This window comes from Bos javanicus, chromosome 18, assembly GCF_032452875.1.
Source record: "Bos javanicus breed banteng chromosome 18, ARS-OSU_banteng_1.0, whole genome shotgun sequence".
Classification (NCBI taxonomy): Eukaryota; Metazoa; Chordata; class Mammalia; order Artiodactyla; family Bovidae; genus Bos; species Bos javanicus.
The window spans coordinates 62,228,155-62,253,880 of record NC_083885.1 but is presented as its reverse complement, the minus strand read 5'-3'; the positions used below and the strand labels follow the sequence as shown (position 1 = coordinate 62,253,880).

At 64.0% G+C, this 25,726-nt stretch overlaps 4 protein-coding genes across 10 annotated transcripts; all 4 read left to right on the top strand.

The window, feature by feature from the left end:
- Positions 1-1,073: 1,073 nt before the first annotated feature.
- ZNF580 (zinc finger protein 580) lies at positions 1,074-3,776 on the top strand. The gene is made up of 2 exons (XM_061389227.1): positions 1,074-1,728; positions 3,063-3,776. Exons 1-2 carry the CDS (start codon positions 1,321-1,323, stop codon positions 3,591-3,593), a joined length of 939 nt encoding a protein of 312 aa, XP_061245211.1. The 5' UTR covers positions 1,074-1,320; the 3' UTR covers positions 3,594-3,776.
- A 52-nt stretch (positions 3,777-3,828) lies between these two features.
- Positions 3,829-7,960, top strand: ZNF581 (zinc finger protein 581). The gene is made up of 3 exons (XM_061389233.1): positions 3,829-4,078; positions 4,662-5,300; positions 7,894-7,960. The coding sequence occupies exon 2, from the start codon at positions 4,681-4,683 to the stop codon at positions 5,275-5,277; it is 597 nt and encodes a 198-aa protein (XP_061245217.1). The 5' UTR covers positions 3,829-4,078; positions 4,662-4,680; the 3' UTR covers positions 5,278-5,300; positions 7,894-7,960.
- CCDC106 (coiled-coil domain containing 106) lies at positions 7,870-10,840 on the top strand. Of its 4 annotated transcripts, none has more exons than XM_061389230.1 (5): positions 7,870-7,960; positions 8,076-8,183; positions 8,299-8,448; positions 9,440-9,652; positions 10,024-10,840. In XM_061389230.1, exons 1-5 carry the CDS (start codon positions 7,939-7,941, stop codon positions 10,338-10,340), a joined length of 810 nt encoding a protein of 269 aa, XP_061245214.1. In that variant the 5' UTR covers positions 7,870-7,938; the 3' UTR covers positions 10,341-10,840. The 4 variants fall into 4 exon arrangements, with proteins under 4 accessions (XP_061245214.1, XP_061245213.1, XP_061245215.1 ...); XM_061389229.1 differs by having other exon boundaries at positions 7,894-7,960; positions 8,272-8,448; XM_061389231.1 differs by lacking the exon at positions 7,870-7,960 and having other exon boundaries at positions 8,092-8,183; positions 8,274-8,448.
- A 602-nt stretch (positions 10,841-11,442) lies between these two features.
- On the top strand, positions 11,443-25,352 carry U2AF2 (U2 small nuclear RNA auxiliary factor 2). Of its 4 annotated transcripts, none has more exons than XM_061389223.1 (12): positions 11,443-12,489; positions 16,035-16,170; positions 16,652-16,696; positions 16,940-17,043; positions 17,138-17,289; positions 18,385-18,501; positions 18,637-18,775; positions 21,547-21,626; positions 21,736-21,858; positions 22,019-22,117; positions 22,214-22,462; positions 24,616-25,352. In XM_061389223.1, exons 1-12 carry the CDS (start codon positions 12,441-12,443, stop codon positions 24,748-24,750), a joined length of 1,428 nt encoding a protein of 475 aa, XP_061245207.1. In that variant the 5' UTR covers positions 11,443-12,440; the 3' UTR covers positions 24,751-25,352. The 4 variants fall into 4 exon arrangements, with proteins under 4 accessions (XP_061245207.1, XP_061245209.1, XP_061245208.1 ...); XM_061389224.1 differs by having other exon boundaries at positions 11,444-12,489; positions 22,019-22,105; XM_061389225.1 differs by lacking the exon at positions 16,652-16,696.
- The last annotated feature ends 374 nt before the right edge of the window (positions 25,353-25,726 follow it).

Here is a 25,726-nt window from a genome sequence, read left to right as displayed (position 1 = left end):
ATAGAAGTTAAATAAGCAGGGTGACAATATACAGCCTTGACGTACTCCTTTTCCTATTTGGAACCAGTCTGTTGTTCCATGTCCAGTTCTAACTGTTGCTTCCTGACCTGCATATAGGTTTCTCAAAAGGCAGGTCAGGTGGTATGGTATTCCCATCCCTTTCAAAAGGGAATGGGAAACCACTTCAGTATTCTTGCCTTGAGAACCCCATGAACAGAATGAAAAGGCAAAATGATAGGATACTGAAAGAGGAACTCCCCGGGTCGGTAGGCATTTAGATTATTGCCCAGTAAAACATATTTGCGATCCAAGCCAAATATAACTGAACCCTCTGTGGCCCGCGGGTCTCCGGTTTGCAACTGGCTGAGTGTGGTTAAGGAGCTGTACCTCAAGGTGGGTAGCCACTAGCCACCTATTTATTTAAAAAAGAGAAAGAAACGTTTTAAAGTCAGGTCCTCAACCACGAGCCACCTTTCAGATATGCGGCAGTTCCCCTGCACAAAGAGCAGGTCAGAGAATTTTTTCCATCACTGCAGAAAGTTCTTGTTGGCAGTTCTCTCAGAGGGAGCTCTGGCCCAAGCCGGGTCCTTGGTCGGGGCGCGAGCTTAGTGCCGGTTCTCTCCGCTCTGTGCCCCCAGCTACCACGCTGGCCCCACGCAGCTCTAGTGCCGGCGGCACGTGGCGTTCGCTCCCGGATCATCGCGCAACCGGAGGACGAGCTGCGGGCGCGCGGAGTGGGGCCTTGCGCGCGGCTCCCAGCGCTGCTCTCCGGGTCCCAACTCCTCGCGTGCTCCGCCTGCGCCCGCCTTGCAGCGCTGCGGCCACCTGGCTGCCCGGAGCCGACCCCCGCTCTAGGTCCCGGGCCGGCCTGGATGCCCTGCCACCCTCTGGTCATCGGCACCCCCCCCCCAATCCTAATCTCCCCACCTGGGGACTCTGGTTCTCTCCGGTCCTCTGTCCCCTTCCCCATCCCCCCATGAGAAGCGCCCCCCCCCCATCTCCCCATCTCGGGACTCTGGTCCTTTGGACACCCCCCCCGTCCCCCGCCCCAACCCACCCAATGAGAAGCCCACCCCTCCGCATCTGGGGGCTCTGGTCCTCGGCTCCCCCGATATAACAAGCCCACCCCTCCCCATCTGCCCATCTGGCAGGCTTTGGGCTTCTCTGGGCCTCGGTTTCCTCACTTTGTGGGCGGGAGGATCCCGGCGGGGACACGTTGGCGCCCAGGCTGGCCTCTGGACCTGGGACCTGCATCAGCCCCGCGGGCAGAAATGTCGGTCCTCCCGCCCTCGGCCTCGCCGGCCAGCGGACGCAGGCGGGATGGCCGGGGCGAGGGGACGGCCTGGGCGACCCCGCTCCGGCGGGACTTCGGGCAGACGCAGCCCCGCCCACCTTCGTTTACCCTCCGACCTTGGTTCCAGGCCCCGAGCAGCTCCCGGCGCGGGCGGTTGCTGCGGTTCCCGCGCTCTGGCCCCCCTCCCCGCTCCCGACCCCCAGAAGCTCAAGAGCGGCGGAACCTTCGCTGCAGCGCGCGCTTCCGGCCGGCGCCGTTTCCCGGGGACGCCGCCGCCCCTCGCGCCCCCGCGCCCCCCGCGCCTGCGTTCCCGGCGCCGCCGGCCCGGAGCTCCCCGAAGCTTCGGCCCCGCCGCCGCCGGCCCTCGCGAGGGGAAGCCCGGGCCGCACGGGACCTCGGCCCGCTGCTCCGGACCCGAGAGGCCGCTGCACCGGGTACAGGGGTCGGGATGGAGGGAGGAGCCGCGCCGGGCCGGCCGTGACCGGGATGGGGGTGGGGCCGACCACGGCGGGGACGGAGCGGCAGGGGCAACGCGGGTCCTGGGGGAGCGCGGGAAGCTGAGCGGGGCGGCGGGGTGGCGGCGCTGAGCCGGGCACAGCGCGGGGAGGGATGGGGAAGTAAACGTGCTGCATCCCGCGAAAGGGAGGTGCTTGGGAGGGGGGCTTCGACAGCTATGGAGAGGGTCGGAACGATGTCACGGCCTATGGGTAGGGGTCGGGCCAGAGAAGGACCCCCGGGAACGGGGGAGGTGGGGATGTAGCAGGTGTGAAAGTTCACAAGGCGACGCCTGCACAGAAGGCTGGCAGTTGAGGTGTCCTAGCGATGCGTACCTGAAATTCGGAGGTTAGATGATGGAGTGAAAGTCGCTGAGTCGTCTCCGACTCTGTGCGACCCCAGGGACTGTAGCCTGCCAGGCTCCGCTGTCCATAGGATTCTCCAGGCCAGAATACTGGAGTGGGTAGCCGATCCCTCCTCCAGGGGATCTTCCCACCCCAGGGATCGAAACCAGGTCCCCCACGTTGCAGGCGGATTCTTTACCGTCTGAGCCATCAGGGAAGCCCCTAGGTGATGGAGGAGTATGTTGAATCCTTAAGGTGCCAAGTGGAGGAACAACTTAGAGGAGCTCCGGGTGGAAAAGTGGGGAACTGGATTAGTGGGACTCTGGGGACGTACCTTGGGAGGAAATTAAGAGCAGCCATAGACGTATCCAGGTTTGGGAGGCCTTCCAGGGAACTAGTGGGCATGGAGGTCTAGGAGGTCTGGAGGCCAAAGAGAGGCCTCTGCGGTGGTCCTGGGGGTGGGGTGAGGGGTGGGGAGAGGATGCATCCTAAGTTGTGGCCGAGGAAGCGACACGTTAGACAAATTCTGGAGGCAAGACTCCTGGCGAGACTCGGAAGAAGCCATGAAGATGTAAAAGACAAAATAGGCTTGGGATTTGATTGGCTGTCAAGGAGTGAGGGAGGCGGGAAGCAGGAGGAAGGCGAGGAGGAGGAGGAGGAGGAGGGAAGAGGCCGGGTGATGCCCTCGGGTCCCCTGGGGGAGGAGAGGAGGACTCGCGAGGAAAGGCAGGTGGGGTCTCTGAGCTGCTGAGCTTAGCCGGAGAAGCCGTCGAGGCTGCCTGGTGCGGCCGAGCGACTCGGCCTGGAGGCAGCCCCCTTTCCCGTCAGGGAGGAGGTCAGTGGGACAGAGGGCCGCGAGCGCTGAGACGGCGGGGACACTGTCCCCGGGCAGCGGCTCTGTTGACCTGTCTCCCCTCCGCCGCTCCCAGCTGCCGCTCCGGATGCTGCTGTTGCCGCCGCGGCCCCCCCACCCTCGGGCCTCCTCTCCCGAGGCCATGGACCCGCCGCCCCCCAAGGCGCCCCCTTTCCCCCCGGCGGAGGGCCCTGCCTCCACTGCGTCCTCGGCGGCGGGGCCCCGGCCCCCGCGGCTGGGCCGCCACCTGCTCATCGACGCCAACGGGGTCCCCTACACGTACACGGCGCCGCTGGAAGAGGAGCCGCGCGGCCCAACCCCGCGCGAGGCGCCGCCTGGAGAGCCCGGGCCGCGCAAGGGCTACAGCTGCCCCGAGTGCGCCCGCGTCTTCGCCAGCCCCCTGCGGCTGCAGAGCCACCGTGTGTCGCACTCGGACCTCAAGCCCTTCACGTGCGGCGCCTGCGGCAAGGCCTTCAAGCGCTCCAGCCACCTGTCGAGGCACCGCGCCACGCACCGCGCCCGTGCCGGGCCGCCGCACGCCTGCCCGCTCTGCCCGCGCCGCTTCCAGGACGCCGCGGAGCTGGCGCAGCACGTGCGGCTGCACTGAGCCGGCGGGCGGCCCTGGCTCCCCTCCCCGCGCCCGGCGCCCCAGGTGCCGCTCCCGCGTGGTGAACACCTGCTGTCTGCGCGGGAGGGTCGACGAAAGGCTGCGTCTGCAGCCTGGTTCGCTCCTGCGTCTCCCCTCGCACCCGCCACCCTCACCCTCTCTTAATAAACATTCCGCACTTCGCTTCAGGGCTCTTATTTGCGGCGCTGGGGCGGGCGCGGGTGGTGAAGCCAGACCGTGAGCACGTGGGAACCACCGTCCCGGCGCGCGTTTCCGGCCGGAGCCGTTTCCTGGTTGCCCGGGCGCCCCGCCCCCACCGCTTTGCCCTGGACCCTCTCCTCCGTCCCCCGGTCCTCTCCGCCCCTCCTAGGCGCCGCCAGCTCCCGGGGGACGCCCCGAGCGCTCCGGCCTGCCGCCGTCTGCACCCACGCGGGGAGCCCGGAGCCGATCAGGATCCACCCGGACCCGAGAAGCTGCTGCACCGGGTACGGGGGCCGGGAGGCGGGCGGGAGCTGAAACGGGCCGTGGGGCGGGGCGGGGCCGGGCGCGCGGGCCCCCGAGCGCGGGGCGGGGCGGGGCTCGTGGAGAGGCCGGGGCGGAGGCCTGCGGAGCGCGGGCAGGCTGCCGGGAGTGGGGGCGGGTGGGCGTGCCCCGGACGGAACGCACAGGGGCCCCGGGGCGGGGGAGGACACAGGGCTCGCGACGCGGCCGCCCACCAGAGGGGGCTCGGGTACAGGCCGAGGGGGCGCCCGGAGCGGGCACTGACCCCCACGGCCGGGTCAGCGGCCTGGAGGCCTGATGGGTGGGGCCTCCGGGCGACTTGTGAGCTGAGGGAGGGCACACAGGGGGCAGACAGCCACAAAGACATCCCGCGCCTGCGGTCGGCGGTGGGAAGGAACGGAGAGGTGTCTCGAGGAGGGGGCGCCTGGGAACCTCAGAGGGTCACGGAGTCAGGGTAGCGCTGCAGAGCGGTCCGGAGCAGGGCACGCAGAGCGGGAAGGACGGAGCTCGTGGGGCCGAGCTTCCCGCCTCCGCGTGACCTCCTCGTCCTGTCTCCCACCCCCCCAGGCCTCAGCCACCCCTCCGGATGCTGGTGCTGCCGGCCCCCGGCCCCCGGCCCCCGGCGTTTCCCTCCGCTGAGGCCATGCAGGCCCCTCCCCCTCGGACAGGCGGGTCCCCAGAGCCCGGACCTTCCTGCTCCACAGGATGTCCCCAGACCTCGCCCTCTTCTTCCAGGCCCAACCACTACCTGCTCATAGACACCCAGGGCGTCCCGTACACCGTGCTGGTGGACGAGGAGTCGCAGAGGGAGTCCGGGCCCGATGGGGCGTCGGCCCAGAAAAAATGCTACAGCTGCCCCGTGTGCTCCCGGGTCTTCGAGTACATGTCCTACCTGCAGCGACACAGCATCACCCACTCGGAGGTGAAGCCCTTCGAGTGCGACACCTGCGGGAAGGCATTCAAGCGGGCCAGCCATCTGGCGCGCCACCACTCCATTCACCGGGCAGGCGGCGGGCGGCCCCACGGCTGCCCGCTCTGCCCTCGCCGCTTCCGAGAGGCGGGCGAGTTGGCCCAGCACAGCCGGGTCCACTCCGGGGAGCGCCCTTACCAGTGCCCGCACTGCCCGCGCCGGTTCATGGAGCAGAACACCCTGCAGAAGCACACGCGGTGGAAGCACCCCTGAGCCAGGCTGCGGGGCCCCCCCAGGTACCGCGGGATTCTCGGGGGGGGGGGGGCGGTGCACATGGACACCTGTTGTCCTCAGACAGCCGGCGAGCACCAGGGGGCCCTGGACACAAACAGACCCACAGCTGCGGGGAGGCTGATCTCGGCCTTAAGGAGAAGTCCTGCAGTCATCTCCGGGTGTTTGGGAGATAGGATGAGAGCAACACCCCACGTTTCCTGAATGGAACCCTCTAACCTCAGAGACACCAGCGATTCCACGACTGATCCCTGACTGCCGGGGTTGGGCCGGGTTAGTCTGGGCCCGATGGGGCGCAAGAGTGCCATGTGTTACCGATCTCGGGCCTGAAAACTGTGCCTGGGGGCCATCAGGAATCTGCACTGTCTTCCTGAGACCCGCCCCCCTTCCCCCACAACGTGCAATGCTGGGGGAAAGGGCCCCAGACTTGCCTCCCACTCCCCAGCCAGAGGTGGAGACTGGACACTCACTCAGTAAACACGTGGTCCACTTTCAGCACCCGAGGTCGGTTCTGGGAGACTATCTCTGCCCACTGCCTGGCAGGGAGACTTTGCAAGTGCCTGGCCCACCTGGCTGGGGAACGGGAAGGTTGGCCTGTGATGGGGCTCATCCGAGCTTGGCTCCTGACCACCTGTGTCATTGAGGCAGAATGTTTTTAATCTTTCTAAAAACCACGACCCATTGTAAGAAACACATTTTATACGGCAACCCGGTATACAGGTACACAAAATACATGCAAAACAAAGGTTTAACAATAGTTACTTCTGCGTGCAGGCCTCTCATATTTTTTTTCCATCTATTTCATATCTGCTGTTACAAATTTCATTCTACCATATTAAATTTTCTGCGCATGAATATGTAGTTTGAAAGACACCGAACTAGGGCAGGTGCCTCCCCCTGCACGTTTTGACACCGGTAGTGAAGTGAGGGGCGTGTGGCCAAGACGGTTCGACTCTCCAAATGTAGGGTTAAAAAGCACTGCTCTCTTAAGGGCCGGTAGGAATTCTGGAGCACGGAAGCTACCGGAGAGAGGGAGGAGAGGCAGGTGGCGCTGGGGCAGAAGCCGAATAAACACCTGTCCTCTCACCGAGTTTTCTTTGCGTGTCGGAGTTGTGTCAGGCACTGTGCGGGGCCTCATCTCTTCCGACCTCTTGTTGGGTGGAGGAGAAAACCAGTTGTCTCTACTCCCTAGAGAGGGAGCATCCCATAATCTGACTCCAGATAACATTCATAGGGTCCCGAGCTTGAGTTCTGGCCCCGGCCAGGCGCTGGGCTGAGCGTCGTATCATTTTATCCCCACAACAGACCTAAAAGGGATTATAATCGCCCCACTTTACAGGTGAGAAAACCGAGGCTGCGAAGGAGAGGCCAGGACTGGGATCTAGGTCCCGAAAGTTGCAAAGCCAGCTCTTAATAACACGTGGGCAGGGACTGGTTTTTAGGCCTTTATTTTCGGGGAGAGGTAACTCACTACTCTAAGGGCCCCGGGAAGCCTGGGGTCCTGCGTGCTCAGCCCAGGGGAGATACAGGAACGGGTCGCGGGGGTCCACTCCGGCCAGTTCTCAGCAGCTCTCTTAAGGGGATCCTCAACCTTCCCGGCTGTTCCCTACGTCTCCCTGCCTCTCCCAAACCCGATCCGGCGCCTCCTCACCCATTCGGGTGACCCCGGGCGCCGCCAGCTCTCCAGGAATTAGGAATTTCGTGACGTTCCCTGACCAGGCTTCGCCGAGGGCGGGGGGGAGTGCTGCAAGGGGCCATCGCGCAAGTGCGGCCCGAGTCTCCGCCGCAAACGGCCGGCTTAACGGGGACCCGGGACTCCGAGAGGAGGCAGGCCACCTGCGCACCGGGAGGCCCCGGCTGCCGGCCCTCTTCGTCGCCCGTCTCCGAGACTCACCGCCGCCTCCGCCCCGCCCGCGGGTGGGTGGTCGCTTCCTTTCGCTCCCTGTCACACTTTGCAGACGCTCCCCGGCGCCGGGCATGGGCGCCGCCGCCGTCGGTCCCCGGGCCGGATTCCGCGCGCGGGTGGGTGAGCGGGGGGCCCCGGACAGCCCGGCCCCGGGCACTGGGGGGTGGTGGCCGCGTCCGCACCTGCGGCCAGGCTTATTCCCCGCGGGGACCACTCGCCGCCGCCCGCCCTCCCGCCCGCGGGACAAAGGGCGGGGGCGGCGCATCCCCACGCGTGACCTTCTCCCGCGTCGCGCGCGCCCAGCCCCCCGCGGGCGACAGGCCGGTGCTCGCCCGCACGAGCCTGGGGGGTTACCCGTGGGCGGGGAGGCCCGCCCGTGGTTGGGGTCTCCACCCAGCGCCTGGAAGCTGGGGCACTCTCCTAGGCCAGTGACCTGTGTCGAGACCCTGTTGGCCTACTTCGACCAGGAGAACCCTGCTCCGTCGACCCCACGTGTCCTCCTTCCTCCAGCTCCCCACTCCCTAGAGCCTGGGAGTTTGTAACCCCAGGTGTCCTCAGTCTGCCCGCCTCCGTCAAACCCACGAGTCCCGGCCTTCAAACAGCCCTCCCCACGTCGAGAGCCCCAGGTCCCCCGGAATGCCCCCTAGAAGCCCGTCTGTGTTCCTCCATCTGTGGCTGCCCTTTTTGTCCAGTGGCCCTGAGGCGCTCAGCTGCCGGGGTCTGCTGAAGGCCGCACCATGAACTGCCGGAGGAGGCCAGGTGAGGAACCCGGGCCCTGCTCCACCCACCCCGGTCCCTGCCCTTTCCTCCCTGGCTGGGGTCTGGTCCGAGGCCCCAGGACCTCCCTTGGGTGAGCTTAGGCTCTCTTCTCCAGTGAAGAAGGACAGCGAGGCCTTGGAGATTTCCATCCCCTTCGATGAGACGCCCCACCTGGACCCGCAGATCTTTTACAGCCTGAGCCCCTCTAGGGGGAACTTCGAGGGTGAGTGGACTGGAGGGGGACTGAGTCCCGAGGGGGTTCAGCCAGGGTCACTGAGTCCTGAGGTGTGACCAGGGCCGACCGCCCCTAGAGCCGTCGGAGGCTGCCTCCCCTACAGCGGCCCTGATGAACGGCGTCCGGGCCCAGCTGCACCTGGCCCTGGAGAGGAACTCCTGGCTGCAGAAGCGCATTGAGGACCTGGAGGAGGAGCGGGACTTCCTGCGGTGCCAGCTGGACAAGTTCATTTCCTCTGCCCGCCTGGACGCAGGTGAGGGTGTCCCCCCCTCCCCAGGGGGCCCAGCTCCACCCTTCTCAGGGACATGTGAATGCTCTTGCATTCACACTCCTTTGGTGGCTCTCCGTGGGCTCCAAGCCCAGCCTCCTTCCTGCTTGAATTCTTCTGCTGATGGGCGGGACTATGGCCTGCTTGTCTGGGTCCTGAGCACTGCCCCGACCCCTCCCCACGGGGGCTTTCCTGCCCTGCATCTTTAGCAGTGGCCTGGAGGATCCAGTCTCTCCTCTCCCTCACTGGTGGTCAACCCCTGGCTGGCTCCCTCGAAAGCTTCCCTCTCTGGGAAGTCATCTGAGAGTTAGGGCGAGGGCCCTGCGGTTTTTCTCAACACCTACCTCATTGGGGACCCCTGTGCTCTGGCGCCACCTCTAGCCTGGGTTGCTGGGGCCTACCACCATCCGTTCCGGATGCTGGGGAAACCCACACAGGATGGTCAGGGGCAGAGGCCCCTGGACTTTCTTCGTGGGAAGACCAGCACCGGGCTCCGAACCCGCTGTCAAGAGGGAGGGCCTGCATCAGAACCTGGGCAGCTTCCTGGTCTGGGTAAGGGCGGGGGCATGCCCTTCCCAGGTAACTAGACCCAGACACTATTTCTTTTGGGGTATGAACCCCACACCCTCAGCGAGGCCTTGCCTGCCTCCACTCTTCTGGAGGCCTCACTGGGTCCCCAGAAACCTCCTCCACTGTGAGAACCCCACAAAATCACTCTCTCCTGAGGTCCCCGTGGTACTGGCCTGGTCCACTGGGCCCCTCCCCCAGACCTCTTGCACCAAGTCTGAGCATCCTCAGGCCACGCCCCACCCAGGACCCCCAAATCCCGGCCTAGTGTACTGTGTTCAGCTGGGCGTCTGTGCTGCACTTCCTCCTGGGAGACCCCCTTTCCTGGGGACTCTGTGACCTGCCACCCGCCCCTCGCTGTCCTGTTCCCGCAGTTCATGCGTGTGCGTGTCTTCCCGCCTCTCTCCAGACGACCACTGCCGGGGGAAGCCCGGGCCTCGGCGGGCCGAGGGGGACGGCCGAGGGGGGACCGGGGGCGAGGCCTCAGACCCCGAGTCAGCTGCCTCCTCCCTCAGCGGAGCATCTGAAGAAGGCAGCACCGTGGAGAGGAAGAGGCAGAAGCAGAAAGGAGGCCCAGGCCGGCGGCGCTTCGGGAAGCCCAAGGCCCGGGAGAGGCAGCGGGGTGAGTGGGGGACGCGCGGGGCTGGGGGTCTGTGTGAGCTTCCCTCTCCCCGCCCCTCCATCGGCAAACAGACCAGATCAGACCTGGTTGACTGACTGGGCCTCCGTGGGTGGTCCTGGTTTATAGTCCTGGAGTTACGGCCCACCCTCCTGAGCCTCAGGCTCCAGGGGAGGCGGCAGTAGCCCAGGAGGACTGGGAGGAACGCAGCCCTTCCCCGCACTCGAGCCCTCCCCGGGCCTGCTTGTCTCCCCTTCTCCCATCTTCTGTAACTCACAGCTAGCCTCCTGGGCTTCCTGCTTCCCCTTTCTGCCTCCCACTCCCCCCGCCCCGTCTCTGTACCCCCAACTCTCTCCCCTGCCCTCGGCTTGCAGTGAAGGACGCAGATGGGGTCCTCTGCCGCTACAAGAAGATCCTGGGCACCTTCCAGAAGTTGAAGAGCATGTCTCGGGCCTTCGAGCACCACCGAGTGGACCGCAACACGGTGGCGCTGACCACGCCCATCGCGGAGCTGCTCATCGTGGCCCCGGAGAAGCTGGCCGAGGTGGGCGAGTTCGACCCCTCCAAGGAGCGCCTGCTCGAGTACTCGCGCCGCTGCTTCCTGGCCCTGGACGAGGAGACCCTCAAGAAGGTGCAGGCCCTCAAGAAGAGCAAGCTGCTGCTTCCCATCACGTACCGCTTCAAGCGGTGATCCCACCCCACCTGGCCTGGCGCCCGCCCTCCAGCTCCTGCTTCCCTCGCCCGGCGCTCGGGGCCCGCGTGTGCACGGGCGGTGGGCCCCCACGAGGGCGGCTCGTTTCCGCTCGGACCGCCACCCCCTCCCCAGGCCCCCTGTATATAGGTCTGTCCCCTGGGCCTCTCACAGCCCTAGAGTCCACCCTGCCCTCCGCCTTCCCTGGGTTGGGGGCGGTCCTCGCATAGTCCCGCTTCCAAGAGAACCACCATCCAGGGCCCGGTTCTGTCTTCCCTGACCACTGGCACCCCCGCATCTGAGCGGCACCATCCTGCCCTCGCTGGGCCCTCCCTCCTGGGAAGCTGCGGGACCCTGCGGGGCGAGGCCACTGTACATACCCCGTCCGCACCCCAGCCCCGCAGCGAGCTTCCCACCCGCCTTCCGAGACCGCCCGAGTCCACGTGAGACAGAGCTATTAAGATAATTTAAATTAAAAAGATGATAAAATTTGGAATAAACTAGGCCCCGGCCTTTTCCTGGGCAGGGGGTGGCCGTTGCCGCGGAGACGGTGACGGGGGCTCTGGAGGATTCGGAGCGCGGACCGTCAGGCGGAGCCGGGGAACTGGGCGAGACAGGGTGTAATTAGCCCCCCGCAAGGCAGGGGTGGGAGGGGAGGCAGCTGTGCCCTGGGGAACTCGGGGGCGGGGCAGCACTCCAGGGAAAGTGCGTGAGCACTACCCGCTGGGCTACTGGGACCAGAGGCGCGGCGGCAGGAGGAGGGACTCCATGACCTCCAACGGAGGTGGCCGGCCCGGGCAGCCGGAAACCTCCGAGCTGACGACTCCGTTAGGAGGCGGTATCGCGAGATTATCCATCTCCCGGAAGTGTCCGCTGCGTCGCTCGCGGCGCCTGCGCGGTCGCCACGGCAACTAGTAGAGGGGCGGTCTTGCTTAACGGTCGGGAAAGCGGGGCCCTCCCTGGGGGAAGGGGAAAACTCGCGCACGCGCGCTGAGGGCTCTGGAAGCGGGGGTGGGGGTGCCTTTCTGGAGCAGCTGAGAAACCTCGCCTCAGACCGACGTCTACGCAGGCGCAGAAGCCCATCTGCCCCCCCCCCCCCGCCCTCTTTCACCCTGCGCAGGCGCACAAAGCCGCGCTGGCAACCTCCGCAGCGGCCGCGCGCACCCTTTACCCCGCTGGCTGCTTTTGTCTCGCGCAGCCTTCTTAGGCCCTCCGCAGGAGCGGCCCTTTTTTTCCTCCCCTTTCCCCACCCGGAGAGTCAGGTGCCGAGAGCTGGGACGCTGCCCTTCTCCGTTTCCTCTCCCCTGACCCACCTCGCCTCCGTCCTCCCTCCCTTTTCGGTTCCCGGAGCCGGAAGGAGCCGAAGCACTGACGGAAAAAGCCGAAGCTGTCACCCGTGAGTCGGGGGGGGGGGTCATCCCGAAGTGGTGGCGGAAGGAGCCGAAGTTCTCCGGGAGGGGAGGAGGGTGCCACTGGAATCTCCGGAAGGAGCCGAAGTTTGGAAACAGCTTGATCTCTGACTGGGTCCGAAGGCGAGCGCTGGAAACCTTCGGAAAGTGCCGAATCCGGGACGGTTAGGACTGTCGGAAGTAGCCGATTCGCTTGGACTGGGCCGGCGGAGAAGAGCGGGGAGAATCAGCGCAGTCAAAGGGACGGTTTGAATTTTCAGAAGAAGCCGGATCCTCAGAGGGGCCTGGGTGCAGAGGAACGCGAGGACCTCCGAAAACATCCGAACGTGGAAGAGCTAATATCCGAAAAGTTACGAAAACTTGGGAGAGTCCGTGAAACCCTCACTTCGGGTGTTTTCGGAAGCAGCCGTAGTCCCCGCTCCAGACGCTTTCCTCTACGGTCCGGAAATAGCCGACGCGTTTCGGAGCCAGACCCTGGGGGGAGGGACACCTTGCGGGCGCGCAGGCGGGGAGGGGCGGAGCCGGGGCGGGGCGGGGCGGGCAGCCAGGCCTTGATTAGGTAGGAGGTGGCGGAGCGCCGGCGGCGGCCGGAAGTAGCCGAAGCTAGCGGCGGAAGTAGCCGAAGCGGCCGGAGCGGGCGCGCGGCAAGGCGAAGCGAAAGCTGCACAGCGCCCTACGCGGCCGCCTCAGTATGTCGGACTTCGACGAGTTCGAGCGGCAGCTCAACGAGAATAAGCAAGGTGAGAGCGCCGGGGGAGAGGGGTAGCGGGCGGGGCGGCTCTTGGCTTCCCTCCGTGTCCCCCGCCATTTTCCCCGTCGCTTCTCCCTCTTCTCAGGGCCGCGCGGCGCACCCCCCCTCCCCCCCGTCCCGCAGCGCGCGCCTCGCTCACGTGACCGCGCGGCGAGCCACGCGCGGCGGGGAGGGGGCGGCGGGCGCCGACCCGGACGCATGCGCACCGCGCTCCGCTCAGCGCCCAGAGTGGTCCGCTTTGGAGGCGGCGCTGGCGCGGCGGGCTCGCCTGGTGTCATCTCATGGATTTATGCGTTTTTTAATTTGGAAAGGAGATTGTATAGATGAGCCCCGCAACTCCTCCTTTTCGCCCGACGCCCTGGCACTTCCGCTTCCGGCTGGTTCTTCGGCCTGGTTCTCCACGCCCCCTTTGTTCCAAAATGGCGGTTGTGGGTCCCCCTTCACGTGGGCGCTGGCAGTGCCGCGTGGGGAGCACTTCTCACCCCGGCCCCTTTGCCCCTCGTCCTGTTCACCGGCCGCCGGGGCCCTGCGGGCCGCTGGGGTCGGGCGCCAGGGTCGGCGCCGGTGGAAGAGGCCGCATTGTCCGTGCTCCGTGCCCCTCACGCACCCCTTCTCGGGGCCCTGGCTCCCCCGGCGGTCGCAGTGCGGAGTGTTTGCCTGTCATCGCTCCCCACGGCCTGCACTATCGCGCCAGCCTCCTAAATCTTAGCGTGGAGCGGACTCTTGGGCACTGAGCGAGGAGAGGGCTCGTTTCACTTGGGGGGGGGGGTGGGAGGAGCGTCCCCCTCGGGAGACGCCGAATCCAAGCACGGGGCTGTGATTAGTTTGGGGACCCCAAGAACGTTAGCGCTGGAGAGGTGTAGGACAGTTAGCAGGTTTCCTTGCCTTAATCCGGTTTGAGAGTGAACAAACTTAAATTTAGGTCGAGGGAAAGTGGCGGGCTTGAGGTTTACTCTGCTTGTGTCTGGAACGCCGAGTGAGGGGCGCTGGGATTCACCTTTCCGCCCAGCCTGAAGTTGGGAGGGAGAGGTGGCTGGATCAGTAGTCTGTGCCTGGGGAAGCGTACCCACAGATTGTCTGTCACATACATGATGCACTGCTTAACAGCATGGGCTTTGGAGGGGAGCAGACGTGGGTTCTAGTACCTAATTAGTTACTATTTGTGGGCCTGTTTTTTCCTCATGTAGTTAGTAGACTGCCCTTTTTTTTTTTTTTTTTTTTGGTCACCAGAACTTTGGTCAATTAACAGATGATAGTAATAATAGTTAAGTTTACAGCACCCACCACAATATGTCACGCACACTGCTAAGCTCTTCTGCAGTTTTCCTAAGTGGGTTTTTGTAACAGCTCCGTGAGGCTGAAGTGATTTCCTGCCCTTCGCAGAGGAGGAAACAGCTCAAGAATAAAAGCTTTCCCAGATTTCAGCTGATCAGAGGTAGAGCTGAGATTCAGCGGGGCAATATGCCGACAGTGTGTGGCATGTGGCTTGGCCTCCTTTAAGTGCCGAGTAAGTGATACCCTTTCAACGGTGAAATCGTTCGTAGTGTGAGGGCTCACTCGGAGGAAATGTGGAGTCGCGTTTCCAGCAGATGTCCCCAAGCCGTACACCTGGGGGTGCCCACGAGCCTCATTTAAATAAGAGGAGAAAACAGATTTAGAGGTTTGGTTGCTATTGCACGGTTTTGTGCAGGATAGCTGAAACAGCCCCTGAGTCTGCGGGCCTGCAGAGCCGCGTCCTGCCAGGCTGGACAGCCAGAGCTGATGGAGCTGCCCTGGGGCACTGACACCCGCGCTCTGGTCTCTGCCTGGGTGTCCCCTCTGCCCTGGGAGGCCAGGCCCTCAGCCTGGGCATGTCCCTGGGGTTGGCGAGTTGTTCCCATAACGACGTGGCTGTGGCATTTAGAGCATCCATAACTCCCTTCCTGTTCTGATGTGTGCTGGATCATTGGTTTTTTATTTTCCTCTGGGGTGGGGGCAGGGGTTACCCTTGCCTTATGGGGCAGCTTTGCCCACATGCTGCTCTGCCCGAGTCTGTCTTGGCGGTCCTGCCTCCTCCAGGCCTCAGCCCCTGAGACCTGGGTTCCATGTCTGTGTCCACGACACCCCGGCGGGCGCCAGTGCTTCCTGTGTGACCACCTCTCTCTGCCTGTGTGTCTGTTTCTGAGCCTCAGCTGCAGGGAAGGGTCTCTGCCCATCTTAGCAGTGGGGAGCCAGAGGCCCAGAACCGTTGTCGTCCATCCCCTTCCCAGGGCCAGGATGCTCCTCACACTGCCCGTTCCTCCTGTTTCCTCCTGGTGCAAGTCTTGGATATATTTTTCATGTTTAGTCTTTTCATCTTTGAGGAGGCAATTCCACCATCGCTAGTGGTTCCAGCCAGGTCCTAATGGGTCTGCCTGTTTCGTGTTTAGAGGTATTGCCCCCGCCTAGTTGCCCTTGACCTTTCAGGGTTCACATTCAGGCTTCACCTGTATCCAGGCTTTTTGGCCAGGGCAAATCACATGACCTCCCTAAGCCTCAATTTTCTCATCTCTCGTGAGCGATCTCCGCCGCCGCTTCCCCCCTCCCCCCCAAGTGTTTCCCACAGTAACCCTGGGAGTAAAACTAGCAGTGTCTGGTTTTAGACAGCATCTGAATGTTTGCAACGAGGATTTTTTCTTTTCTGGGTGCTTACGTAGCTTGTTTTAGTGTTAAAATTTAAAACTCATTTATAAAAGTTCGCGGGTAGTTGCTTCGGAAGAGCTTGAGAATTGAAGCAGTACACACGAGGCTTTGACAGCCTCTCCTTATTGCTCCTGCTTCCTTGTAAAATGAGCTGGAGTATGAGGGTTGGTCGAGCATAGTGGAGGAATCAGTGGCCTCTTTGAACCGAGGGACTGGACTACAGACTGCGTGGGGCAGGAGCCACGCGCCTCGGAGGGTGGCGGGCTGCTGGGGAGGTTGAAGGCCTCGGCTGTAGCGGCCGTGGGGCGGTCTGAATGAAGGGCCCACCCAGCTCCTGCGGGCAGGGTCTCCCAGGAGGGGTTCCGCTTGGTGGGCGGGGCGGGACGGGTGGGTGCCCCCGCCCCCGGGGCCGCCCGGCCCCGCCCAGCCTGAGGCGGGCCTGAGGTGGGGCGTGGGGCCGGCTGGTTGAGGAGGACTCTCCTGAGGGGTCGCCGGGTCCCTTCAGGAAAACATCACTGGGTCTCTTGATTCCCCAGCGTCTAGCCCTGCCCCTCTCAGGGACGACCCTGGGTCAGGCCCCTCAGCCCTGGAGGGGGACCAGGAGCCAGCCTCCTCTGTCTTCTCTGGCCCCCCAGCTCCTCCTGAGCAGACTCAGGTACCTTACGCCCCGGGGCCCTGCCAGGCCCTGTCCCCTCAGGTAACTGCTCCCGCCCGGCCCCCAAGGCCCTCGGGCTCCGCGTGCGTGGACAGGAAGCCTGCCGCCCCGCCCTCTGCGAGCCCTTCCCCGTGGGGGTGGCCTCCCGGGCTGGGGCGCGGCCTCGGGGGCGGGCGGGCTGGGCTGCCCCCGCCCAGCTCACGGCCCTGTCCCCGCAGAGCGCGACAAGGAGAATCGGCACCGCAAGCGCAGCCACAGCCGCTCCCGGAGCCGGGACCGCAAGCGCCGCAGCCGGAGCCGCGACCGCCGCAACCGGGACCAGCGCAGCGCCTCCCGGGACAGGCGGCGCCGCAGGTACCAGGGCGGCGGGGCTGCGTCCGGGCCCTCTCCGCGCGGGGCTGGGGGCTCTGCTGTCGAGTCTGACCGCTTTCTTCTCTCTACGGGGGCTTCCGGGGGCGAGTCTGGGGTCAGGGTCCCCCTTTCCCCGTCTGGTCTGGGTTCTCTGTCGGCCTCCCGGGCTGCGCTCTGCCTCCCTGGGGCAGGGCGGCGTCTCTCGGGACAGCTCTCTGCTCTGACGCCTCTTCCCTTCCCAGGCTGCCCCCTGTTCTCTCTGCCCCGAGTGGAAGGGCGGGTGGGTGGCGCCCTGCCTCTCCACCTCAGCCTCTCCAGCTGGAAGGTGGTCTGTCCGGCTCTTCTTCCCTTCCTCGTGGCTGGGGGGCTTGGGGGCGATGCCCTGCCCCAGCCCTGGGGCTCAGTGCCCTCGGGGGGGTGCGGCGTGCGGGGGAGACGAGGGTCCCCAGTCACCCCTCCCCACACCTTTCCCTCCCACCCCCAGCAAACCTTTGACCAGAGGCGCTAAAGAGGAGCACGGTGGATTGATGTGAGCTTCTCTTCTGCCCCTTCCCTCCACGCCCTCCCCCGCCTCCCCCGCGCACCTTGCCCTGTCCTCGTCCGCCTGCCCGAGCACCGGGAAGAGTCCCCTGCCCAGAACGGGCCGGCCCTGATCGCGTCCTCTCTCTCCTTGAGAGCCGAGTCGGGGCTGAGGGGAGCCTGGGGGGTCGCAGGCCCACCTTTGGTCAGACTGAGGTCGCCCCGCCCCGCTCTCCCCTCCCGCCTCCCCCAGTCGCTCCCCCCGCCACGAGAAGAAGAAGAAGGTCCGCAAATACTGGGACGTGCCGCCACCGGGCTTCGAGCACATCACCCCCATGCAGTACAAGGCCATGCAAGGTGGGCTCCATGCCTGGGCTGGGGGCGGCGTGGGCGAGGCCCTCAGCAGACCCAGCTCCGCCTCGTCCTCTGACCCCTCCTGTCCCTCTTGAAGCTGCGGGTCAGATTCCAGCCACCGCCCTCCTCCCCACCATGACCCCCGACGGTCTGGCTGTGACACCGACGCCGGTGCCCGTGGTCGGGAGCCAGATGACCAGACAAGCCCGGCGCCTCTACGTGGGCAACATCCCCTTCGGCATCACTGAGGTACTGCCCTCCCCTGCCCCCGCTGCCCCCCCTTCCTATGCCCGCTGTTCCTCCCTCCCTCCGTTCCCTCCCCCAGCCTGCACGGGTCAGACTCTGCGCCTGCAAGGCCCCCCGGCCCCCTCCCCGACGGACGATGGAGTTGAGCCAGCCAGGGGCCGGGCTGGGTGGCCCTCTCCTCCCTCCTCTTCCCTCTCCCGTCTCCCCTCCCCAGCCTCCTCCAGCTGCCCAGGGATCAAGCACACACATAATGTACCCACGAGTCTGTGGTCCGAGTCCGTGTGGAGAGAGACAGAGAGGGAGACATGCACACGCACACACACGCAGACGCACGCCCCCAGCCTCTCTGACACGCCTCTTGTTCTCTGCCGCCTCCCCGTCCTCTCCCCCACCCCTCCATGGTCGCTGCTCTGATTTTGATCGCCCTGACCTCCCTCCCTTCCCCACCGCTCCTGTCCCCTCCCCCTCTCCCTACCCCTTCCCGTGGCGCCCCCGAGAATCCCGAGATCAAAGAGTTGTTTCCATTTCTCTTTAAAGTGAAATATTGTGGGGCTGAGATCCCTCGTAGCAACAAAAAGTTTGCTACCATCGGCGAAGGCAAGTAAGGTCCATTCTGACTTTCTCAACCTGCACTTTGCTGCATTTGATAAACCAGCCCCCGACTCCAGGACCAGATCCCTCCACATCACTCTTCTCTCCCCCCTCCCCGCCCCGCGCCCCTCCCCTCCCCCTCTCTCTGACCCTCCGTGTGTTCTGCCTGTTGATGCTCCACTTCATGCCATTTCTCTCCTGCTGTCGCCACTGGATGTTTCTTCTACACTTTCCGTCTCTGTTTTCTCACCTCTCCCTCTTGTTTCCCGCTTCTTTCTGACGACCTCCCTTCTTCCCCGGTTGGGGCCCCTGGCTGTCTCCTGTGCTGCCCCCCGCCCCCATTTCTTTCATCTTTCTCCTGCGTTTGTCCCCACTACTGATCTCTGCCCCCACCCGGACTCCACTGTCCCCCCCTCCCCCCACCCCTCTGTGTCTCCCTCTCTCACCCTTCCCCTCCTCTCTCCACCTCCCCTCCCCGCCCCTCCCTGTCTCCTCTCTCCTCTGCAGGAGGCCATGATGGATTTCTTCAACGCTCAGATGCGCCTGGGGGGGCTGACACAGGCCCCTGGCAACCCTGTCTTGGCCGTGCAGATTAACCAGGACAAGAACTTTGCCTTCCTAGAGGTGAGCAGGCCTTGTTCCCACCGGGCCCTTCTGCAGCCTGCTCGCCACCCAGCTGCAGTCTTGGCACCCTTGGGTGGGCTCTGCCCGGCCACTCGCCCTGCCCCTCACCACCTCCTTTGCTGTCCTTTCGTTCAGTTCCGCTCAGTGGATGAGACCACCCAGGCCATGGCCTTCGACGGCATCATCTTCCAGGGCCAGTCGCTGAAGATCCGCAGGCCTCACGACTACCAGCCCCTGCCGGGCATGTCGGAGAACCCTTCTGTCTACGTGCCTGGTGAGTGGGCTCTGTGGGGCCTGAGGGGTGCGCAGGCCCAGCCCGGGGCCTCTCAGCCTGTCGGGGGGTAGGGCAGCCCGAGGGTCTTGGGAGAAGTGGGATGCTCTGGGCCTCCAGGTCAGTGCGCGCGTGCTGGAGCCCACGTGGATGCCCGTGTGTCCACTGAGCTCCACGGGCCTGATGGGTGGCTGTCCTCTTCTCTCTTGTCTCGGGGCTTCTGCTGACCCCTTGCTTGAAGCTGGTCTCCCCGCTGTGGTAGGGGAGACAGCGAAGCAGACCTGGGTGGCCAGAGTCTGCTCTCTGATGGGCCGGAGAGTCGCTGTGCTTTGCAGCTGCATTGTCTCTGGTGAAGCTCCTCTGTCACTTGGGCCCAAATGTCCACAGATGCTGGCGTTGGGTGCCGTGTCACACTCACGGTGTAAAAGGCCCTTCTGGAAAGCTCTCAGACCAGGCAGGAGTGGCACGTGGCTGCACTGGACCTGCAGGTTGTGCTGAGGGGTGGACCTGTGTTGTGGGCGTCACCACACCCGGGGGTGGAGAACACGGGCTGTGCTGGCTGAGGTTCACACCGAAGGGCGCCTTTTGGAAGCAGTCCTTGTGCTTGTGAAGCCAGGGGCGTGGGGCCCAGCGAGGGCGGCCCTTGGGGACCACCTGGCTCCTCTCTGGTCCCTGCTGAGAGTGTGGGGAGGCCAGCAGTCTCTGGAACTTGGGGGAGGCCCTGATGTGCCGCTGACTTGCCGTGTTTTCCGTGCACATGTGTCTGGGGGGATCAGGCCACAGGCTGTGCTTCCGTGCCTCCTGGTGACCTGAATGCATCCTAACCATCCTGTTGAGGCAGGCTGGCCCGAGCCCGCCATGCCAGGCACCATCCGGGGGTGCCCTGTGGGTGCGGCGCTGTTGTGACTGTCCTGTGGTACAGGGTTAGAGCTGGTGCCTCATCCCTGCACGCAGGCCTGCCTGTCACCCTTCTCTTGTGGGAGCCTGGCTCTCACTGCGGCCGGTCTCCTCTCCTGGGATTTGCCTCCAGCTTCCATGGAGGGGCTGGGGGTCCAGCCACAGTGACCAGGGAGTGTGCTTCCTGGGCTGTGGAGGGGGTAGGAAGCCAGATTGTGCATGTGGGTGAAGCATTCTCAAACCAGAGAAGTTTCTCTGTAACCATGAGTTTTTTTTTTTTAATTGTATTTTTCACTCTGCGAGTCTTTGTTGCTGCTTGAGGGCTGTTGAGTTGTAATGCTTCTCTTTGCAGTGGCTTCTCTTGTTGTGGGGCTCTCGGGCTCTCAGGCTTCAGTAGTTGTGTTGTGTGGGCTTAGTTGCTCCGAGGCAAGTGGGATCTTCCTGGGCCAGGGATCGAACCCTTGTCTCCTGAGTTGGTGGGTGGATTCTTAACTACTGAACCACCAGGCAAATCTTAAACACAGTATTTTGATTTTCTTTTCTACTCCAACGAAGAAGTCGAGTGTATGATCGAAGAGGTGAAAGTGATAGTCGCTCAGTCATGTCTGACTCTTTGCGAACCCGGGGACTGTAGCCCACCAGGCTCCTTTGTCCGTGGGATTCTCCAGGCAAGAACACTGGAGTGAGTTGCTATTCACTTTTGCAGAGGATACTTGTGACCCAGGGATCAAACCTGGGTCTCCCACATTGCAAGCAGATTCTTGACCACTGAGCCACCTGGGAAGTCCCAGGGAGACGCATTTGATAAAATTCAACAGATGCTTTTGGTTGGAGAAGAAAACAGTTCAGGACCCTGGATGGAAGGGGCACGGCCTGAGGCTGTGCACCTGTGTGGTCCGGAGGCCTCTGCAGGCCAGGCCAGTGCCTGGGCAGCAAGGGCTCCTGCCGAGGAGGTGGTGATGCCGCGGGGACTGGGGAGGCTTCAGAGCCCATGTGTGGGGCCAGAGCTGGGGCCAGCGTGGGAGAGCCCCCACGCCGGCCCAGAGCCTCAGTCTGCATTGTGTGATCTGGCGAGGGCCCTCCTGGCAGCCTCGCGTGACCATCATGGGGTGGTGGTGGCCGGGACGTGGCCTGCCGTCCCCTGTGCTGGGCTGCCTGGAGTTCGGCAGCCTGTCGTTCTCATCCGCCCCCCTTCCCCCATGAAGAGCCTCACTCTGGGTGGAGTGCTAGTCCTCTGGGCCACCTGGCCCTGGGTCGCAGAGGTGGGCCAGGCCAGGTGGCTGGCCGCAGTGGGCCCTGAACACAGTCAGGAGCTGGCCACGGTGTGGGCCCCAGGAGATGGAGGACAGCACTGCAGAGCCTGGTGGGCTGGGGGGGTCGAGGCCGGGGTCGGGGGGAGGGGGAGGGGGAGGGTGCTCAGCAAGGGGTGTGGCCAGTTGGGTGCCTGGTGGTCCTGAGGCCTGCTCCGCTGAGGGGCCCCCACTGGACGTAGGTCAGTGCTGAGGGGGTGGGTACAGCCCAGCCTCACGTACAGGCCTGAGATCCCATGGGGCCTGGCCCAGAGGCACAGGGGGCAGGCCTGGGGAGGCGGGGCCCCTGGGGAGCCCTGGTTAGGGGATGGGGGAGGGAACTCTGAGCTGGGGCCAGAGGGTGAGGGGAGGCCGTGGCTTGTGACCCTCCCTGGGGGCTGAGAGCTCCTCCAGCTTGGGGTGAGCGTGGTTGCTGACCTGGCCGTGTGCAGCTGTGCCCGCTGGTGTCAGGCGCCGTGAGGAGGGGGCTGGCGGCCAGGCGGGCCCCCCTGGAGACAAACCCCAGGTCCCCGTGATGACCGTGCCAGGAATTGCAACCTGTCTGCTCTACCCCTCCCTCCCCGCCAGGAGTTGTGTCCACCGTGGTCCCAGACTCTGCGCACAAGCTGTTCATCGGGGGCTTACCCAACTACCTGAACGACGACCAGGTAGGCCCCTGCCCACCCCGAAAGCTGACGGCGCCCTGGCCCGCCCCCTGGCCCCCACCCCCCGCCCCCCGGCCTGCCCTGAAACCTGACGGTGCCCCGGCCCGCGCAGGTGAAAGAGCTGCTGACGTCGTTTGGGCCGCTCAAGGCCTTCAACCTGGTCAAGGACAGCGCCACTGGGCTCTCCAAGGGCTACGCCTTCTGTGAGTACGTGGACATCAACGTCACAGACCAGGTGAGCCCGGCCCCAGCACACCCGGCCCCGCTGTGGTCTCCCTCAGGGCGGGGCGCGGGGCTCGCAGCTCTCCCCCTTTTGCCGTGCCCTGTCTGCCGCTCAGCCCGCTCTGACCCCGACCACCTCTCCCTGCCCCGGCCCCTCCCCCGCCTCACCACAGGCCATCGCGGGGCTGAACGGGATGCAGCTGGGAGATAAGAAGCTGCTGGTCCAGAGGGCGAGTGTGGGCGCCAAGAATGCCACGCTGGTGAGCCCCCTGGCACGTCATCTTCCATTGGCTCGGGGCGGGGAGGGGCACGGGTCCCCCCACGCCAGGGGTGGGCACCCCGTGACCCCCGCCTCCACCCCTCCACAGAGCACCATCAACCAGACCCCCGTGACCTTGCAAGTGCCCGGCCTGATGAGCTCGCAGGTGCAGATGGGCGGGCACCCGACGGAGGTGCTGTGCCTGATGAACATGGTGCTGCCCGAGGAGCTGCTGGATGATGAGGAGTATGAGGAGATCGTGGAGGATGTGCGTGATGAGTGCGGCAAGTACGGGCTCGTCAAGTCCATCGAGATCCCGCGGCCCGTGGACGGCGTGGAGGTGCCCGGCTGCGGGAAGGTGCGTGCCCGCGCATACACACCACGTGCGCCCCCCCACCCCCACCCCCAACGCCACACACACACATGCTGCTCTGACCCTGGCAGTGTGTGAGGCAGCGATGCAATGCTGTGGCCGAGCACTTGTCTCTGCAGTGAAGCAGCTTTCCTGCAAAGCCTGCTCCTGTGTGCCGCTGTGCATGTGGTCGGCTCTCCTGGGGGTGGGGGGCACAGTTGCAGCCCCCGTCCCCAGGCCAGCTCCTCTGCTGCGCTCACCTGGCCTCCCCCAGCTCTTCCTCCCGGTTCGCTTCCTGGTTTCCAGGCTCTGATTCTCAGCCCGCCGAGGTGTGCTGGCCCTGCCACCATTCCAGTCTCAGCACCTCGCTGCACCCTGGGGAGTGTGTGCGCCTCATGACCCCCCAGCCACTCACCTGTGTGTCCGCAGGACACTGTTAGACCTGAGGGGGGCTGGGGGTAGGGCAGGGCCCCCCGGTTTAGCAGAAAGGTTGGCAGGTGGTGAGGCCCACAGAGGGTCCCAGGCAGGTGGCACTGAGGGCGTGGGATTAGCCGGAGCGGGCGCGGGAGACCTCAGTGAGGTCTTCGAGTGGAGGTGGGGGTGGGCGTGCAGCCCTGCGGAGCTGGGAGTTCCCAGGGTCAGGGTGACAGCAGGGTGGTCTTTGGGGCTCTGCAGATGAACCATCTGTTGTTGTCTGGCAGGAGGACGGGGAGAAGGCGTGTCAGCGCCTGGACCCTGTATCTGCTCCATGTGTGTTGGGGACAGGGGTCATCATGTGGTCAGACTTGGGGTGACGGGGCAGAACGGAAGCTGAGAAGGGAGATGAGTGGGTCAGAGGCGAAGGAGCAATGCTGGGGCCTGGGGTCCTAGTGAGGTGCTGTGGGCATGGGGGCAGGACGGACTTGCTTTCTGAGTGTGGGGTCTGGGGTCGCTAGATGTACTGGTAGAGGGGCGGCCCACCCGGGAGGGGCCTCCACGAGGTGTTGGTGGGGAAATGGATACAAAGACCTTGCCTGTGGGTCTCTGGGATTCGCCTGTGAGATTTGTGTCCAAACTGTTATCATTCTTTTCAAACATATGTAGAAGTAGAGAAACCATCAGGGTGATGGTGACTGTATGGAATAATACTTGAGTTGGGTCAGAGCGCCCCATTGGCCAGTGTCAGGATGCTGGGGTGCTTGCTGTCAGTCTTAATTTCCGCCTCAGCTTCCCATCTCCTCCTCTGTGTTTCTTTGCTGAAACAGTGTGTCTTGTGTCACTCAAGCACTTGCTCTCCGTCTGAGCCACTGCTGTCTTGGGTCTGGGGGTCTGTGCTGCCACCTGGGCCCCATCCTGCCTCCACACGCCACCATACCTGGCGTGATGGTGAAGAGCACCTTGGGGTGCTCCAGTGCTCCCTGGGGACACATCCACCTTGGCTGAGAACTACTATAAACAGAGGACTAAAACATTTTTATTTTAAAAAACCCACATGATACCGTTCGTACACTAGCAAAATTACCCTTCGTATCTGTCTACCCAGGCATGTTTGAGTTCCCTTTCTGTTTCAAAGATGTCTTTTTACAGTTGGTTTGATCAAAATAAGAACCCTGCAGGTTGGTTTCAGACTTTTCTTTTTTTGGTAAGCCGTTTTTGCTTGTCAAAGCATTAGGGTGTATTTTCTAGGATTCTCTGTTTCCCCTTATTCTGAATTAGGCTGGTTATGTCCACCCCTCCCTCCACTTCTGTCAGCTGCTGGTTCAAGCAAGATGATGATCTTGAGTAGATCAAGGTTCAAGTTTTTTCTTTGGAATTAGCCTGGGTGTGAATACTAATTGCTGAGGCTTCCTTATTTCATCCCTTGTTTCAGGAAGACACCATGGCCGCTGGGGAGCACCCAGGGGTGCCTGGTGCAGGTAGACTGCTCTCCTTGAGCCTGCCTGGTGCCCTGCCTTTTGGGCTCTTGACTCGAGCTTGCCTCCGCTCTCCATGCCCCTGTGTTCTGTGTTTCTTTGATCCTGGGGCGCTGGAGGGTGTTGGGTAAATGTCCCCACACCTGCAGTGAGGCCGCTGTCCAGCCCTCTTCCTCCCGTGGAGTTCTGGGTTTGAGTGGGTGCTGCTCGTTGCTGAGAGGGAGCTAAGAGGCCTGGGTCTTCACAAGCCTCGTCTTGTTCCTACAGATCTTCGTGGAGTTTACCTCTGTGTTTGACTGCCAGAAAGCCATGCAGGGCCTGACGGGTCGCAAGTTCGCCAACAGAGTGGTTGTCACAAAATACTGTGACCCCGACTCTTACCACCGCCGGGACTTCTGGTAGAGGCGGCGGGGGAGGGCAGGGGCGGAGCTGGCTGGGGGCTTCTCCCCCTTCTGCTCCCCCCGTTTTCCCCCTCTGAAGACGATGGGCAGAGGAGTGACAGCCGAATGACAGCCGGCAGCAACTGGAATGGCAGCAATTAAGGGTGGGGGTGGGCTGGGGTTGGGGCGGGGCGGGGACTGGGGAAGTACGCACACAGACCCACACAGACACACGCACCCACAGACACAGAGGGAAGGGCGGGGAGGGGGTGACAGCAGGGCGGGGTCGGACCCCCACAGCCCCTCCCTGAAGCAGTCTTCTCCCGGATACCCCCTTTCTCTTACCCTTCCCCACCGTAGAAACATAGCGTGTTTATATTTTATGGCCAAACTCTTTTGAATCCTGTTGTCCGGCCCGGTACCCTCCCCTCCCTCTCAGGACCACAGCTCCCGTCCTCCTGGCCTCTGGTCCTCACCCCGGTGTCCTGGTTCTTAACGTAGTCGATTCTCTCTAGTCTCCCGGACTTGCCCCCCACCCCGTGGCCCCTGTCCCTCCCCTCCTCTCTGTGGCAGTTTCATATTTGCTAAGACGAATTTGCTCATTAAACATTTTGTTGTATTTTACTTTATGGAGCTGTTAAGTGTCCCGTGTGTGTGAACCCTTCGCTCTCCAGGTCTTAGGGGTTCCCTGGGCCCCAGGCTGAGGCCTGGCTCTGGGAGGCCCAGCTGTCAACCCCGGCGTGGGTGCCCCTGCCCTGTGGCGCAGCGGAGGTGACAACTCGCCTGCGTGGCCTGCCGCGCTGGGACGGGCCGGGGCGTGGCCCTGGGGAGTAGAGGACAGTTAACTGACCCAGCAGACAGCGGGGAGGGGGGTGGGGGGGCAGCCGGCTGGCCTGGTGGGCCCAAGAGCTCAGGTCGCACAAGGCACCGCCGGCGGTGGCGCGTGGCCCGCGGGCCCAGAGCTTGCGCGCGGGCGTGGTCTAGAGACGGTGCTGTTC